The sequence below is a fragment of the Pseudophryne corroboree genome, chromosome 3, assembly GCF_028390025.1.
Source record: "Pseudophryne corroboree isolate aPseCor3 chromosome 3, aPseCor3.hap2, whole genome shotgun sequence".
NCBI lineage: Eukaryota > Metazoa > Chordata > Amphibia > Anura > Myobatrachidae > Pseudophryne > Pseudophryne corroboree.
In genome coordinates, this window is record NC_086446.1 from 376,936,322 (window position 1) to 376,955,604 (window position 19,283).

Sequence of the window (19,283 nt, forward strand, 5' to 3'; positions counted from 1 at the left end):
GATTCCGAAAAAAAATATATCTCTGGGGAGCAGCAGGATTCCACACATACAAAGATAGCGCATAGATGAGTTGATACTAAATTAAGTAGGATTAATAGAAGATTTATAAGAGGAGTATTTCTTAAATTTTGACTCTGGAAACCATTAAAAATTAACATTTCTGGAATCTGTATACAGCCAAATAATTGTAATATCGTCCATTGTCATAAAAAATGTGTGCCAACCTATCAATAATGGACGGAGGGGAGAAGACTCTGCCACAGGCCGCAATAAGCTCTTGGGTGATATTTAGATACCTTGTAATGGATTTTTTTGTATTTTAAGAATAAACACCCAATATTTTTTATATATATATATATATATATATATATATATATATATATATATAGAGGCTGGCGGGTATAGGCGGCACTCAGAGTCTGACACACAAAATTTTAAAGAAAAGCCATGTGTGTTTAATATCGACGTTTCGGGGGTCGAACCCCCTTCTTCAGGACACAGCAAACAAGTGAATAAACCAAACAAAACAACTTAAATACCTTACCAGCCTGGGCCCTGTCATCCCCCGCCTCGTCCGCGTTGTCCGGCACCTGGAGTTCGCGCTTCCGGTCACGTGTGGCGCCCGTCTGCCGGAAGTCACGTCATCCCGCGACACGGACCCGCTTCTGACGCGGCTGTGGACAGCAGGGAGCAGGTTACCATGGAGACGGCACCTAACCACAGCAATACGCCGTGCTCCGTCACCTGGCAACAACAAACAAATGTAGATGTGTACAACAGCAAACAACAAACCTCTGTTACCCAGTGATATAAAAACTCAAAAGTTTAAGACACACTAAAAAATATAGTGTGATGGACATACTGGTGAATCTAAAAATCTAAAAATCATGTGTTAGAATTTCACATACAGATTAAAAATATACAACAATTACAGACATGGTGAACAGTGTACGAAATGCATAACATACGTCAACTCTCGCCTATTGTGTTATGGGATCTTACTGATCATTAATATAAACCACTCTTGTAAATTATTATAATTTATATTGAAAAGGCCGTGTGTCTGTGAATTTATCTGAAGATCCTGTATTTATAGATGGCGTTACCCAAATGCTGGGTCATGAAATTGCGGTCTCAATGAATAAATATGCCCAAGTGATAAATACAACTTAAATTGGGGATCATTCTTAGACCGTTGTTATCTACATAGTGGAGGTGATGAGTGCCCAGGCCCCTGTTCCTTTAGTAAACTTACAGAAAACACTGTAAGTTTAACTGTTCATTTAGGCCTCTGGGGTAGATGGTATCTAGTTTATATATCCATCTAGCCTCTAGTTGTAATAATCTAGTTGCTCGATCTCCTCCTAGGTGTTTCCTGGATTTGGTCGACTATTTTGTACCTAACCGATGCCAAACTGTGTTTTTTCTGCACGAAGTGTCGTGCAACCGGTTGGTCACTTTTACCAGTGTTCAGGGCAGCCCGGATTGCTGATCTATGCTGGGCCATCCTTTCCTTAAAATGACATTGGGTCTTACCTACATAATACAGGCTACATGGGCAGATTAAAACATAAATAACGAAAGTTGAACTACAGGTGAGGGGCTATGCGATCCTGATTTTTTTGCCTGTGTGTGGGTGCGTGATGAAATCTCCTGTAAGCATGTAACTACAGGTGGTGCACCCTAAGCATTTAAAGCATCCGGCTTTGCGACTCAAAAAGTGAGTAGCCACCGGCATGGTATTAAAGCCAGTGACGTCATTTTTGACAACAAGGTCCTTGATTTTGGCGCTACGTGTGTAGCACGGCATAATGCTACTATGTTTAAGGGAAGACAAATTGGGGTCAGTGGTGACAATAGGCCACATTTTGTTTAATGCGTCTACTGTTTTTTTCACTATTTGTGTTAAACTCATTAACCCATGTGACCTTCTCTTTTGTGGGTTTGGTCCTTTCGTTGAAAAGTAATTCAGTTCTGTCTAAGGCCATGACTTTATCACGGGCCTGTTGTAGAATGTTCTTGGGATATCCCCTCTGGGTGAACTTTTCTGACATCTTATCTAACTGACTGATTAAGTCACTAGGATCGCTGGTAATTCTCCGCACCCGGAGAAATTGGGAGAAAGGGAGACCTCTCACCAGAGACTTAGGGTGAAAGCTGTCGTAACGCAACAACGTGTTGCGGTCCGTGGGCTTGCTATATAGCGAGGTCTGTATCACACCCTGTTGGATATTAATCTTAATATCTAGAAAACAGATTTCATAAGGATGTAGAGTGAGGGTGAGCTTAACAGGGCTATCTGTGTGGTTGTGCTCATCAATTAGGGTAGTTAAAGCCTGGGGTTCATGGGTCCAGAACAACAATAAATCGTCTATGTAACGAAAATATAGCAAAATGTGTTCTGTAATGGACTCTTTTATAAAAAATAAATTCCGTTCAATATCCCACATATAGGCATTAGCTAATGATGGAGCTACGGCCGACCCCATCGCACACCCTGTCCTTTGGTTAAAAAACCGGCCATTAAACAAAAAATAATTATGCGCTAACGTAAATTCAAGCAAAGATATAAACAAATCAATATCTGTCCCAGTGTATAATGTGTTATGCGTGATGAGACGTCTAACAGCAGCTAAGCCAGCTTGATGCGGGATACAGGTATATAAGCTGGCTACATCTAGTGTAGCCAACGAAGTACCCTCTGGTACAGACCGCATTGACATCAATTTTTTAATAGCATGTTGGAATCTTTGAGGTGCGTAAACGTGGCCTGTATACAAGGCTGAAGGTAGACATCTAAAAAGATGGCTACTGCTTCACACAGCGAGCCTCTGGCAGATATTATAGGTCTGCCCGGAGGCTGCTGTGCGTTTTTATGTAATTTTGGTGTAACATAAAAGATAGGTATAACTGGATGTATGCATGTGAGCTTCTGATATATTTCTTGTGTAATGAGCCGATCTAGGTGTGCTGTGCTCAAAATCTCATCCAATTCAGCCTTGTATTTCATGGTAGGGTCGGACTTCAACAGACTGTATGTGTCAGTGTCTGCCAAAAGTCGATCACATTCTGCTATATATTTATCAGTGTCCTGCTATATATTTTGCTATATGTGTCACTGACCCCAATTTGTCTTCTCTTAAACATAGTAGCATTATGCCGTGCTACACACGTAGCGCCAACATCAAGGACCTTGTTGTCAAAAATGACGTCACTGGCTTTAATACCATGCCGGTGGCTACTCACTTTTTGAGTCGCAAAGCCGGATGCTTTAAATGCTTAGGGTGCACCACCTGTAGTTACATGCTTACAGGAGATTTCATCACGCACCCACACACAGGCAAAAAAATCAGGATCGCATGGCCCCTCACCTGTAGTTTAACTTTCGTTATTTATGCTTTTAATCTGCCCATGTAGCCTGTATTATGTAGGTAAGACCCAATGTCATTTTAAGGAAAGGATGGCCCAGCATAGATCAGCAATCCGGGCTGCCCTGAACACTGGTAAAAGTGACCAACCGGTTGCACGACACTTCGTGCAGAAAAAACACAGTTTGGCATCGGTTAGGTACAAAATAGTCCACCAAATCCAGGAAACACCTAGAGGAGGAGATCGCGCAACTAGATTATTACAACTAGAGGCTAGATGGATATATAAACTAGATACCATCTACCCCAGAGGCCTAAATGAACAGTTAAACTTACAGTGTTTTCTGTAAGTTTACTAAAGGAACAGGGGCCTGGGCACTCATCACCTCCACTATGTAGATAACAACGGTCTAAGAATGATCCCCAATTTAAGTTGTATTTATCACTTGGGCATATTTATTCATTGAGACCGCAATTTCATGACCCAGCATTTGGGTAACGCCATCTATAAATACAGGATCTTCAGATAAATTCACAGACACACGGCCTTTTCAAAATAAATTATAATAATTTACAAGAGTGGTTTATATTAATGATCAGTAAGATCCCATAACACAATAGGCGAGAGTTGACGTATGTTATGCATTTTGTACACTGTTCACCATGTCTGTAATTGTTGTATATTTTTAATCTGTATGTGAAATTCTAACACATGATTTTTAGATTCACCAGTATGTCCATCACACTATATTTTTTAGTGTGTCTTAAACTTTTGAGTTTTTATATCACTGGGTAACAGAGGTTTGTTGTTTGCTGTTGTACACATCTACATTTGTTTGTTGTTGCCAGGTGACGGAGCACGGCGTATTGCTGTGGTTAGGTGCCGTCTCCATGGCAACCTGCTCCCTGCTGTCCACAGCCGCGTCAGAAGCGGGTCCGTGTCGCGGGATGACGTGACTTCCGGCAGACGGGCGCCACACGTGACCGGAAGCGCGAACTCCAGGTGCCGGACAACGCGGACGAGGCAGGGGATGACAGGGCCCAGGCTGGTAAGGTATTTAAGTTGTTTTGTTTGGTTTATTCACTTGTTTGCTGTGTCCTGAAGAAGGGGGTTCGACCCCCGAAACGTCGATATTAAACACACATGGCTTTTCTTTAAAATTTTGTGTGTCAGACTCTGAGTGCCGCCTATACCCTCCAGCCTGTATTGGGGTTAGCACACCCCTAGGAGGGCACCGGAGCGAATACCCCCACGGGGATAGCAGAGTGCCGGGCTGCATCTATGGAATATATATATATATATATATATATATATATTTCTGTAGGTACAGGCACTCACCAAGTTGTAGGAAACATCCTTTTTTTCACCTCAGTGGTGTATCATGCCAGCAATTAGATAATTAGATCATCATGACAGATCAAGTTGCTGGTATGATACACCATTGAGGTGAAATAAAAGTATGTCTTCTGCAACTTAGTGAATGCCTGTACCTACAGAATTATTTTTATTACGTGGACTGTTCAATAAATTTCCGGCTTTCCAGTGCATAGGCAGAGTAGACACAATCTATCTGGTTGTTTACTGTAATCTAATTGTTGACTAATGTTATTCTGAAATCTCAAGGCTCAGAACTGTATATAACCAGCACTGCACACCGAAGAAGTAAGAGTGTTAACTTCCTTCATAAACTCGTTATAGAGCTCAACAGAGGCCACTGCAGATCCATGATCTTCTACGACTACAAGAGTGGTCTGCGACAGTAGCAGAGTTTTGACCAACTGTGAGCTGTTTTTGGGGAGGAAGCCCAGTCCCAAATCACTATGTTTTAAGTGGTTTGCAGAATTTGTCTGCCATCACAGTGTGCAACATTGCTGCCTTGCGTGCCAGAGTTGAGGTGGATATCAGAGTGACCATGGCCCAGTTAGAGAAGGAGATAGGCATCTCATGGGGATTCATCAACTTGATACTCCACGAAATGTTTGACCTGAGCAAGGTTTTTGCACACTGGGTGCCCCGTCAGCTGACCTGAGAGCAGAAGGAGCCTCTGGTAACTTTGTGCCGCAACATGCTGTCCAGGCTTGATGGTGGTCGCTCAAACTCTGTCTGGGGGAACATCGGTGGCAATGAATAACGAATGTACAGTTTCGACCTCGAGACCAAACAACAGTCAGCCCAGTTGGAGGTGTGCCGCCACAGAAATTCCATCGTGAGTGCAGCATGGCTAAGCAGATGGTGGCTGTTTTTTTGTGGCCAAGACTGATCAAGTATCTACCGTACAATTCTTGCAGCAGCACACCCTCACTGGGGATTGGTACGTCAACCAATGCCTGCTGCAACTGCATGAGCGCTATCCAAGAACTCACGCTCATAGAGCCCTTCTCCATTACAACAATGCACCTGCCCACAAGTCCAGGAAAGTAGTGGATTTTCTGGCCCATGATCACATCCGCTACACATTCCAGACCTGGCTCACTGTGACTTCTTTGTGTTCCCACAAATCAAGTGCAAAATGCGTGGGATTCCTTTTGAATCACCAGAAGCTGCAGTAGAGACCTTCATCGAGCATGCAAAAGACATACCTGCTTCAGACTGGGCCAGCTGTTTCACTAAATGGTTTGAGCGCATGCAACTTTGCATAGACTCTTCTGGCGAATACTTTGAAAAATGTTATGTTCATTTTGTTTCGTAATACAGGTTGAGTATCCCATATCCAAATATTCCGAAATACGGAATATTCCGAAATACAGACTTTTTTGAGCGAGAGTGAGACAATAAAACCTTTGTTTTTTGATGGCTCAATGTACACAAACTTTGTTTAACACACAAAGTTATAAAAAATATTGGCTAAAATTACCTTCAGGCTGTGTGTACAAGGTGTATATGTAACATAAATGCATTCTGTGCTTAGATTTAGGTCCCATCACAATGATATCTCATTATAGTTTGCAATTATTCCAAAATACGGAAAAATCCGATATCCAAAATACCTCTGGTCCCATGCATTTTGGATAAGGGATACCCAACCTGTATAATACTGGTCTTGCATGCAGAAACTTATTCCACACACTCTGTGTTTATGTACTATATAATATAATATAATATTATATATATATATATATATATATAATATAGAGGCACGAATGACACATGTGGTGCAAGTAATGCGACAGTTTAAAAAAGGTCAATTTTTATCATTGAGGATGGCACTCCTCAATACTGTATAACTGAGTGGCTGCTCCTAAAACAGTAACATATGTGTTGGAACCCACATAACAGTGCAAATATAAAAATAGTGAAGAAAAGGGCGCCTCCTAGTGTCCAAAAAGAATGTGGTGCATCACCCAAATAAATTTAATGATGAATAAGCACTACTTATCTGGTGTAGTAATCTTCGGTCAAGTGACCAACATAGGCTTGATATGAAATAAAAAGCAAAAAATGTAACATAGCGCGTACAGTTTTACACCATTATGGATTTAAGCTGGCAGGCTTAGTTGTATAAAAACCTTTTCAATGGGCAAACATGTCCCAAAACTAGTAATCCACAGCCAGGGATAGTGAAAGGGTTTAAAATTTGAATGTACAACAAATACATACAAATGGTAAAAAACAAACGTACAAGATAAAAAAAATATTTTGAGCTTATCTGTCCATTTAGGGGGTTCAGGTGCATCATATCCAACACGTTTTGTCAGTATTGAGACTTCATCATGGGGATAGGGCTAGTGTTTTAGGGGAGCTATGTTTAGACCTACATCTATTAAAGATGGAGGCTGCACATGGCTTTCTGTTTGTGACATCACATCCTGTGTGCAGCAAATAATTTGTTCAGGGTATACTGTATAAAGAAATGGGGTAATTCATTTTAAAAATATATAGGTATTAAATGATTAACATTTTAATAAGTTCAGAATGAACTGAGCAAGGTTTAAATGTATGGAAACAATTAAAATTGGCTACTAACTGTGGTGGAACGCAAATTGGAATGCACCGCCACCTTAGATATTACATGGTGCGCCACGCCGTCCAATCCGGTGGTGGAATGCACCCTGGAGTCTGGAACAATGAAGGACGGCTATAGATAGTGGTGGAACGCATGTTGGAACGCACTGCCGTCTTAGAGATCACATGGTGCATCACGCCTTCCAATCCGGCAGTGGAACGCACCCTGGAGCCCACCGCCATCTTGGATACCGGAGCTTCCGCTCCCACAGCCTAGCGGAGGCTCTTTATAAGAGAAAAGACTACATAAAAGACGAGGTGCAGGGGAATGTAATGGTATATAAACAGCTGGGCCAAGCAAGCGACCCGTGTTTAGTCAATATAGCTGGTGGGTTCCTCCGTCCAATGAGATGGTGGAATGCACCGTGAAATGCACCACCATTTCTTTTGGAGTGAACGTGAAAAAAGGAAAAGGGACAATATAAAGTGATATAAATTCTACAGTTGAGCAGAATATAAATATAAAGCAAAAAAACAATAAACAAAGTTCAAATTTGTTTGTCTTGTATCTTCAGTTATGTGGAGGAACCATATTTCTAAGTCCATTCTTTATGAAGCAGCCATTGTTCTGGAGAACTTCTTTTATCCCAGGTGTATAGGGCACTTTGTTTTAATTACATCCAGATAACTGAGGGAAAAAAAGGATTCTTGGTGAGAATTCACATTTTGTAGGGTGACTTAGAGTAAATGATGAAAAAAATGTATGCTAATAGTAAAAAATTGGTGCATAGTATAGAATGAATAAGTGTACAGGACACAAATAATAATGTATAAATATATACATAAATAACACATAAAGTAAATGAATTAAGTTCATGAGTCCAGTGCGAAAATGTATGAGTAGTTAAGCTCTAATGGATGTCATAAAATAGGGGCAATCTCAATGTTTTGTAAAAAAAAAGGGGCAATCTCAAAGTATTCATTGAAGCCAAGGGGTGACAGAGTCTGCAGTTCAAAGATCCAGAACATTTCCCTTCTGGAAAGTTTGTTCAATACGTCACCCCCTCTTTCTCCTGGTTTTACTAATTCAATGGCTTTAAAGGTCAGATCTTCAGGGTTGCAATTGTGTTTAACCTTGAAGTGTTTTAATACTGCATGGTTCTCAATCTTGTTCTTCACATTACGGACATGTTCTTGATTTTCAGGGCTCGTTTAGTTTTGCCCACATATTTCAGGCTGCACGTACATTCCAAAAGGTAGATCACCTTAGATCAGGGCTGACCAAACCAGTCCTCGAGATCTACCAACAGTTCACATTTTCCAGACCACCTAGCTGCTGCACAGGTGTAGTCATTACTAATTAAGATGTGCTGCATTCATTCCTAACTGACAATTCTACAGCTCTCCAGGAGGCCTGGAAAACATGAACTGTTGGTAGATCTCGAGGACCGGTTTGGCCAGCCCTGCCTTAGATGAATTACAGTTCATGAGATCCTTTATTTGATATTCCTTTGAATTGTTCTAATTAGAAAAAAATCTTCTGTTGGGGTGTACGTATCTACATATATTGCCGTTGCCGCACTTGTAATTTCCTTTGCATTTTGACATGCCCATATTCACTTCGGGTCTATATTTTTTGAGAAGACTGGGTGCTAGAATGTCTTTTATATTTATTTATATATATATATATATATATATATATAAATATATATATATATATATAATCAGACCATAGAATTCTGCACTCTCATCCTAGGTGTACAAACCGGTGCTGGGGTGCAAATCAAGGAAGAATCCTCTGGACAATACTATTATGGCAAGCAAATATCCACTCACCAGACTGGACAAATGTTCAGCTTATATATCATTAGTCCAATCCATAGGTGTAGATATCAATGATGATGCATGGTGTCAGTCCACATTTCCGTCTACTGGGGGGACCTTTGTCAAGACACACCAGCAGACAAAGACCATACAATACAGCATCAGCACTCTGGCAGCATCAGGACAGCTATTTCCCTTTCTCCTTACTGGACCCCAAACATTATAATGAGGTAAAGGGCACATTAGCAGCTGAAATTCAGTGCCAACTTGTTGAGGTACACGGTGATAAGGTCCTGTCACAGAAACAGGTTTGGTGTACGTTATCACCGTGCACTTCGACAAGTTGGCAATGAATTTCAGCTGCTGATGTACCCTTTAGAAATCTGATCACACTACACACCTCAGTGTTTGACCATGGTTCCACCAGCCCCGCCATCTGACATTGGGTCAGTATAACTGAGATGAGGTGCAGTATACTATGTGAAATAAAATGTAAAAATGTGTATTTGAGATACTCTCATAGTATTAAATGTGTGCATGGAATATAAGTAAATGGTAAAATAATTAGTACTGGAACACTTGAAATGAAATTACCATACAGGTGTACAGTATATCTGAAACAATGTGCAGTAGTAGACTATAACAACCCTCTCATTTGTTATAGGATGAAGTTGAATTCAAGGATAAACTGAGCCCTATAGTTGTTAGTGTGAACTTCAGTCAAATGCGTACAGAAGCTTCAAGCGTTTTGCCACCGGTAATACACGGGAACACCATTTTGCAGGAACAGGTGAGATCTATGAAGCAAATGTCCTCAGAGATATTGCAGTATATAGTGGTACTGATTACATATGCTCCAATACTCGTCATGTAGAAATAGAATCAAGGCTGGTTTTTCAGCTCTCACGAAAACCATTCTATTTGGAAACTGTAACTAAAATACAAACACTTTTATTTAAAATAGTCACAAAATAATGACTAATCCATGCACTCACAAAATATTAATGATTGGAATTGGGTACATTTTCTCTCTGATAGTAGCTTTGTGTTTGCAGAACCAATGTACTGTAGTTTGCTGATGTTAGCACAAGTAAATTACATAGCGTTTGTAGTGGCTGCATAACAGCCTGTGCTAGAAGCCAATGTACATTCTGTACATAGTAAGTGTATCTGTTTGTAATCCTTTATGTAGTCTCAACCTTTTACAGTTAGAGACCATTTATTCAGTCATATTCATCCCTGCTTATCACTGCTTATTTAATTTGTACAGTGTACAATGTACAGTGTAATTCTCTGTCACATGCGCATATATTGACACTAGGGACAATTTAATGAGAAGCTACTATAGTTTTGCTATCATTATGTTTTTGGCCTTTGAAAGAAGCCCTCTGCTTCTTAGCAGCGCCACCCTTCCCTGCGTCTCAGCAGCGTCACCCCCCCCCCCCCCCAACATCACAGCAGTGTCACTCCCCATGTGTCTCTTCAGCTAACTTTCCCCCTGCATCTCTCCAGCTAACCTTTCCCCGCTAGTGTTCCTCTAGCAGCATTTCCACCCGGGGTCCCTCCAGCACCATTCTCTGAGGAGTCCCTGGCATAATGTGGGCAGCCACTGTGCAGGGCTGCAATGGAGGTGGAAGTTGGAACTAGTTCCTGCTCCTCACTTTAACACCTGCTACCCCCCTCATCCTACTAAGCTTAGCCATGGGTGCTGGGTGCGGTTTTGTTTAGAGGTACTAGGGGTCATTCCGAGATGATCGTAGCTGTGCTAAATTTAGCACAGCTACGATCATTCACACTGACATGCGGGGGGACGCCCAGCACTTCAAGAGTAGCTCCCGACCAGCGCAGCTTTAGCGTGCTGGCCGGGAGCTACACATCGCTTTCCAGCCCGCAGCGGCTGCGTTGGCCGGACCACACCCACGAAACAGCGGCCAAACACTGCCATTCCGCCCCCCCCCCCCTCTGCCCAGCGACCGCCTCTGCCTGTCAATCAGGCAGAGGCTATCGTAGCGGCCCGTCTGGCATGCGCTGGCGCATGCGCAGTTCTGACCCGATTGCACCGCTGCGATAAACTGCAGCGTGCGATCGGGTCAGAATGACCCCCACTGTACAGTACCAGCAGGCTATGTTGCTATTTTTATCTTTTTTATCTTGCTGTGTTGGGATTAGATGTGTTGTCTTATCGATTGTACTTTTCATTCAATCTTTACTAAATTTCCTTTGTGTGTATTTTGCTACATCCATTGTATTTTTAGAATTCATCTTTACTTCCTTCTAGTTGTAACTATTTATTTGTCCCTCTCCTTTTTTTTTTTTTTTTACCTGCATTACTGTGACTTATACAGTAATTCAATTATGTTTCTATTGGAGGATATACAATACAAAAATTGTAACTTTCTCCCTTTCATGGTTTTACAATGCTGAAATGTAAGATTTCTTGTTAGCCATATATACTGTATACAAGACTGGCTGTAGTTTTTCATACTGGTTATTGACCTACAATACAAGGTATCTGTATAAAGTCTGTTCCGAACATCACCTTTGAATATTTACTAGTGCAACTCTTGCAGTTGTAGCAGAGTTGCATGCAATTTGTTTGTTGTTAGCCTTGTGTATGCTCCTTTTAGCTAAGTGTACATATAAATGGTTAATCAGAGTTGCATCTCTACTTGTGGTTGAACGGTGGTAACTGGGGCATTTGCACATACTGTAAGTTAAGTTGAGTGAGGGCATGTTGTGAATGTTTAGTTTGAAATTGGACAGATCTCAGCATAACCCCCATTTCCGAGGGATTTCTTACACCAGGTATAGGTCGCACTGATGGTGATGATGGCTACTTTCACAAGCAGAAGAATGGGGGCAGGGTGCAATTGCATAGATGCTTGCAAATGCGCAGGCAGGGCGAGTATAATTACTCATCTTGTGTGAAACTCTGAATCCGTCCCACTTTGTGAATGACTTAGGGGTCTAGTCATGAAGCTGTGAAAAGAGTGGAGCCAGTGGAGAAGTTGTCAATGGCAACCAATCAGCTCCTACGTATAATTTTATAGAACACACTTGATAAATGTTACTTCAGTGCTGATTGGTTGCCATGGACAACTTCTCCACTGGCTCACTTCTCCACTATTTCACTGCTTCATAAATAGACCCCCATGCAGTGCCGTCTTAACGGCAGTGTAGGCCCCTGGGCACAGCAATGCATTGGGCCCCCTACCCATCCTCCAGCGGTAGGGGTGGGGTGTGCTATCAGCGGCAGCTTTGATGTCCCGCGGGCGGTAGGGAGTGTTCTATCTTCCTCTCAGCATGTAGGACCTGGAGCAGTAATTTCTGCTAATTGCTCCTTTACTGCACAGATGGGGTGGGAGGGAGAACACTAAACTGTAGAAGGGGGCATTGGGCTGAATGACGGCGCTCTGGTACATGACTTCCGGGGTGGTAGGGGGTGTTTAATACGCTGGGGAGGGGTGGCTAATGGAGTGGGCTTAATATTCATCATTTTCTGGTGGGAGGGCAGCTTACTTGACTGCAGATATCTCAAGTTCCTGAAAATATATTTCTTAGCTTTGAATGGGATGAAACATTAGAGAGTCCCACCTTTCAGAAGGTTCTGGGGACTTGGGGATCAGAGGTCAGGAGCCAGAGCAATCCTCCAATGAATATATAAAACTGTATACCAGGCGTGTGGAGCTGGAGCAGGGACCAGCTGCTGGAAGGCTGATATCTCTGGTTCTGGGCACAGTAGAGACAAGCTGACAGTGTCCAGCAAAAGGGGAGAGTCTCAGCTTTTGGATTATACCCTCAGAAAAACTGTATGTTAGACAGAACCTGAGATATCTGGCTGGGAAGAGCAATTAACCGGCTCGGATGGGGACCACTGCTTTCACGTTGGATATCTCCGGTTCCCCAATGCCGATTTTCAAAAATCTGGTACCCCTGGAAAGAGGGGACCCTCAGCTATCAGCCTAGGGCCCTTATACTCCTGGGGCCCTTGGGCAAGAGCCCATTGAGCCCATACGAAAAGACGGCCCTGCCCCCATGCCCTTTGTCTAAAAAAGGGAGTCTATGATTTCCTGGCTTTTTATCCACAAAGCCCTTTTGTTTAGATGTCTGATGTCTACTGATAAATTTACATGAGTGTTATTTCATTCTATGTTAGATTCATATTCTTTTGGACTGTGGGGAAGACAAGGTCTGTATTCCTGATCTGCATTTGAGTGCCAGCTGGTAAGTGTTCCTCATAATGACCAGTTTGTTTTTTTCGTTTGTTTCTTTCTTTCTTTCTTTCAATGATTCAGTATTTAGTATAACCACTATACTATAATGTATCTTTCTAAATATTTCTCTTTCTCTAGTTACTCTACTATTATGTGTATGTGGTAATCATCTTCTTCTTCGTCTTCTTCTTTCTTCTTTCTCCTTCTTTCTCCTTCTTCTTCCTTCTTCCATTACAACTTTAGTGCCGTTAGATCACAAATTCATGGCTCATTTTCCAATACTGTGAGGTACATGTCCCGAATGATAGAAGGTGATCCTCCTATTGCCTTCAAATTATATTTTTTTTTTCGACTTAATGATAGGTGGCTATTTTTTCCATTTAGGGAGGGCGAGCACAAAAGATTTTTGTTTCTTTTTAACCCTTATCGTTATGATGAATAATTTTAGTTAGACTTGGAATGAACAATGTCATGTGTCAGTACTAATGTTCTATGCAAAATTCCATGATTCTAATACCACACTTTGTTTGTGAAATGTTTCTTTCTGGATCAAACTGTTGAGAAAAACTCTTAAGACAATGGCATTGTACAACTATTTCTGTTTTATTATTCATTCAAACTGAGAAAAGCGTACTTTTTTCCAGTTGCAAACAGTTACTGTCATACTCATTGCTTCAATAAAAATGCAATAAAAAAATTATTATTATTATTATTATTATTATTATTATTAACATTTAATTATATATAACCCTAGCATATTCTGTTGCGCATTACCAGGGCTGTTTCTAGCCAATTTGGCTCCCAGTGCGAGATTTAAAAGTGCGCCCCCCCCATGACATAAAAAAATGTGCCCCCCCCCCCCCACACCTAGATAAAAAAATCTTGCGTGGCCTCATCTAAATGGGTGTGGCCTCATTTAAATGGGCATGGCCTCGTCTGAAAAGACTACCTCACAATCCAGTTTTTGACCCTGCTCCAACACATCACGACCACCACAGGAACAAAAAATTCTACCATATTAAGCCCCACACAGTAATGCCCCCTGCACCATATTATGCCACACACCGCAATGCCCTTGATACATTAAATCTCCACACTACGGCAGGCAAGAGTCCCCGTTTCACACATTACGGCAGGTGTCCCCATTTTACACATTGGGGGTCATTCCGAGTTGTTCGCTCGTTATTTTTTTCTCGCAACGGAGCGATTAGTCGCTAATGCGCATGCGCAATATCCACAGTGCGACTGCGCCAAGTAAATTTGCTATGCAGTTAGGTATTTTACTCACGGCATTAAGAGGTTTTTTCTTCGTTCTGGTGATCGTAATGTGATTGACAGGAAGTGGGTGTTTCTGGGCGGAAATTGGCCGTTTTATGGGTGTGTGCGAAAAAACGCTGCAGTTTCTGGGACAAACGCGGGAGTGGCTGGAGAAACGGAGGAGTGTCTGGGCGAACGCTGGGAGTGTCTGTGACGTCAAACCAGGAACGAAACTGACTGAACTGATCGCAGATGCCGAGTAAGTTTGGAGCTACTCAGAAACTGCTAAGAAGTGTCTATTCGCAATTCTGCTAATCTTTCGTTCGCAATTTTGATAAGCTAAGATTCACTCCCAGTAGGCGGCGGCTTAGCGTGTGCAAAGCAGCTAAAAGCAGCTTGCGAGCGAACAACTCGGAATGACCCCCATTGAGAGAGAGAGAGAGAGAGAGCGAATACTTACAGAGGCGATTACCGCTCTTCGGCCCGCCTCACCAGTCGCTACTCGCGCCGGCCTTTCCCTCTTCCTAACTTGGATCCCCCTCTGTACTCCGCTCGGGGGGGGGGGGGGGAGTTTCGCGGAGTCACGGGGTTGTGTCGTGACGCAACGACGCAACCGCGTCATTCCGTGAAACTCCGCCCCCCGAGCGGGTTACTCAGGGAGAAATAGGAGGGGGAAGCAGGGAGCCACAGTTAGTGCCGCGGCGGGCGCCCAGTGCGGTTGCACTGCTCGCCAGCCCCAAGAAACGGCCCTGCGCATTACATTAGATCAGTGGTTCTCAACCTCGGTCCTCAAGTACACCCAACTGTTCATGTTTTCCAGGTCTCCTCACAGGATTGCAAGTGAAATCATTTGCTCCACCTGTAGGTCTTTTATAATGTGTCAGTGAGTAATGGATACACATGTTCAACTGCTAGGTGACCTGGAAAACATGAACTGTTGGAGGTACTTGAGGACCGAGGTTTAGAACCACTGCCTTATATAACAAAACAGTAATAAAAGAAGATTGGGCAATACCAGGCAGACTTAAGGTGTGTACACACGGTAAGATCTTTTCTTCCGATTCTAACTATATAGTCAGAATCGGAAGAAAAGATAGTGCAGATCGCAAGGTGACAGTCACCTTGGGGTCCAGATCCGATACCGATGCGCGGCCCCGCGCGGTCGGCATCGGCCGAAAAAATAGGCTGTGCAGGCAAGTCAATCCTGACTATCTCTATAGAAGAGATAGTCAGGATTGACACTTAGCCAAAATTGCACAGAACCAGGATCGCAAGCACACTCATTATGTGCTTGCGATACTGGCTAAGTGCCGACCCGGCCCCCCGTCGCACAGTGAGAATCGGATAAGTCCGAATCTCACCGTGTGTACACACCCTTAGAGGTAAAAAGGGGCTTGCTCACAAGCTTACAATCTATGGGGTAATAGGAACTGATACACAATGGTAAGTGCCAGTGACGTGCGGTGAGGTCAGGGGCTGGGGAGGTACTGCAGCTAAACCCCCCCCCCCCCAGAAAAAAAAAGTGCAGTCCCCCCACACCACTGAAACCAGCACCAGGCAGAACCAGCCAGGGGGGATAATGCCATAGCAGTGGAGACACTCAGTGTGGGGTCCCCCTGCCATGCTATTAAACACCCCCCAAACCAGTCAGCCCAGGGCTGGAATTCCTCGGAAAGTGGGGCCCCCAAAAAAATCAAAATGGGGTCCCCCCTCCCGAGCAACAACCAGCACTGGGCTGATAGCCCAGTGCTATGCCCCGCACCCCTGGTGGCGGTGGGTGCGGGGTTCATTGTATGCTTATACTGTTCTTTACAGGTGGCCTACAGATCCCAGCAAGCCTGCCCCAGCACGCTGGCACTTGGAGAACCACAAGTGCCAGCATGCCCGGACATAAATGGCCCACTGGCACCTGTAGTCCACCTGCAAAGAATAGTAATATTGTTCTTTACAGGTGGCCTACAGGTCCCAGCAAGCCTGCCCCAGCATGCTGGCACTTGGAGAACCACAAGTGCCAGCATGCCCGGACATAAAGGGCCCGCTGGCACCTGTAGTCCACCTGTAAAGAAAATATATTTAAAAAAACCTACACATTCTTTAAAAAACCTTTATTAAACTGGGTTTTCACCTGGGGGCGGCGGCCTTTAAGCTCTTTTGCGTGGCCGCCGCCTTCCCAGGGCTTCCGGCGTCTTCACCTGGGGGGGCGCCACCTCCCCAGGGCTTCTGGCGTCTTCACCTGGTGGGCGGCGGCTGCCAAGCTCTTTTGCATAGCCGCCACCCACCCAGGACTTCCAGCGTCTTCACCTGGTGGGCGACGGCTGCTAAGCTCTTTTGCATAGCCGCCGCCCATCCAGGACTTCCAGCGTCTTCACCTGGTGGGCGGCGGCTGCTAAGCTCTTTTGCATAGCCGCCACCCACCCAGGACTTCCAGCGTCTTCACCTGGTGGGCGACGGCTGCTAAGTTCTTTTGCATAGCCGCCGCCCATCCAGGACTTCCAGCGTCTTCACCTGGTGGGCGGCGGCTGCTAAACTCTTTTGCATAGCCGCCGCCCATCCAGGACTTCCACGACGGCTTCGATCTTCAGGAGCTCTTCTCTGCTCCTCCTCCGCCGTGGGACTGACAGCCGCTGCCTCGCGCTGACTTATATAAGTCAGCGGGAGGGGGCGGGGCGATGACGCGGCGAGCCATGATTGGCTCGCGGCGGCCATCTTGAATTTAAAAATGACGCTGAGGCGCCATTTTTTAAATGGGTACCGCTTCCGCTGCCAAACTCTGCACAGTGCACAATAAGCCTCAATGCCGCGTCCCGCCGCCGCCCGCATCTCCGCCGCCAGCACCTCCGCCGCCCGGCCCGCCGCATCCCGCACCTCCGCCACCCGCACCTCCGCCGCCCACACAGTGATTGACAGCGGATCCAGTGACGGATCCGCTGGCCAATCACTGTGGCCTCACTCACAGGGACGTGCTTTCATAGGTTGAAAGCACGTCCCTGTAGGAAAGCGGCACCTCTAATGGTGCCGCTTTCCCATGTTATTTCAATGGGCTTTTCCTGCCCATTGCTAGGCCCTGCCCGCGCCCGCCCCCCGCTCCCATATCTTTTCCCAATCACTACGGGAGGCACCACGATCGGTGCCTCCCAAACTGATTAGGAACACTTTAATGATGAGCAAAATAATAAAGAAGATACTTATGTGTCATAAGTATCTTCTTTGTATTATTTTACTCATTAATGACAGGGGAGGCACTGCCTCCCCTGACTGCACGTCCCTGTGCTATGTACTGCAAATTAGTCCAGGTTCTTGGTGGGCTGTATGGTCCAGTCACACAAGATTACTGGCCTGAGATCAGTGTGATGTGTGAGTGTAGAAAGAGAACATATGTTCAGTTATGTGTGGACTGTGTAGAGGGAAGGTAATTAGTAGAATAGGTTACGGTTGTTATGTGGATGGTTCTGGTGTTTGAAAAGCTTATGTGAAGAGGTGAGTTTTCAGTGACTGCACCCTGTGTTCCAAAAAATATGTATATTTTACTCCATACTTGCCTACCTGACCATCTCCATGAGGGGGAAAATGCTCTGTTCCTGGACTTTCCTGGTAATGTATGATTGCCATCACCTGTGTATCAATTAACTAGCTCACCACAGGTGATGGCAATCATACATTACCAGGAAAGTCCAGGAACAGAGCATTTTCTCCCTCATGGAGAGGGTCAGGTAGGCAAGTATGTTTTACTCTCAAGGGACAACAGAAGAGGAACAGGGTGTAAGGTATCAGGAAAGCTATCCCTGGCATGGTCATGTCTCTCTTTGGGACATATTTGATCACATCCCCATGTTAAATATACAATAGATATACACATGGTACATTTAAGAATATCAGGGAAGTGCTTTGACAGCTTCCCTAGAAGAGGCATTCCCATTTGGGTGTTACAGGTTTTTTTAAATAGTTTTCTGTCCAGTGCAGAGTCATTTGTATCAAGCCAGTGTATTTATTAATCCAGTAGTCCCATGGGAATTGCACAAGCAGTGAGAAAACTTGCATTGTTGTGATGGGTGAAAGCTCTAATTTAACTACAATACTTATTTGACTTTAATTATTATTTATTTTTTATCTTCCTGTTTTCCGTCTATGGGGTATATTCAATTAGGGTCGGATCCATTCCGACATGCACTTGTCGGAATGGATCCGACAACCCCTATTCAATCCCATCTCAATTCGACTTTAAAAAAAGTCGAATTGAGAAGAGACCTGTGAGCGGAGGAGAGGGGGGACAGCCGTGGGCAGACGGAGGAGAGCAGCGTTACAGCAGTGCTGCAGAAGGATGTCTCACAGCTGCCAGACCTCACAGCAGTGTCCACCTGGCGCCAGCAAGCGGGACCTCACTTGCTGGAACCGGGTGGACGCTGCCGTGAGCGGCGGCTATGACACATCCTCCTGCAGTGCTGTGCAGTAGCTCTGCTGTCCCCCGTCTCCCCGCGGCTCTAAACCATCTGCCTGCCGCTCTCCCCCCCCCCCCCCTCCTCTAAGGTCCCTCATCCCAGTCCGACATTTTTTTATGATCATAAGCACGTGAATTGGCGGCTATACCGCCGAATCACGTACTATTCGACATGTCGAATTCCCCGACTTGTCGAATAAAAATAGCGGGGACTGAATAGGTCGAATCACGTTTCGACCTTA

General features: G+C 44.3%; 1 protein-coding gene across 1 annotated transcript in view; it reads left to right on the forward strand.

Moving 5' to 3' along the window:
• The window catches only part of ITGA2B (integrin subunit alpha 2b), a 131,615-nt gene that overhangs the window by 73,375 nt on the left and 38,957 nt on the right, over positions 1–19,283 (forward strand). The window contains exons 18-19 of the mRNA XM_063963177.1: positions 9,800–9,925; positions 13,292–13,359. Of these exons, the coding sequence (XP_063819247.1) occupies positions 9,800–9,925; positions 13,292–13,359 (194 nt within the window). The remainder of the gene's footprint in view (positions 1–9,799; positions 9,926–13,291; positions 13,360–19,283) is intronic.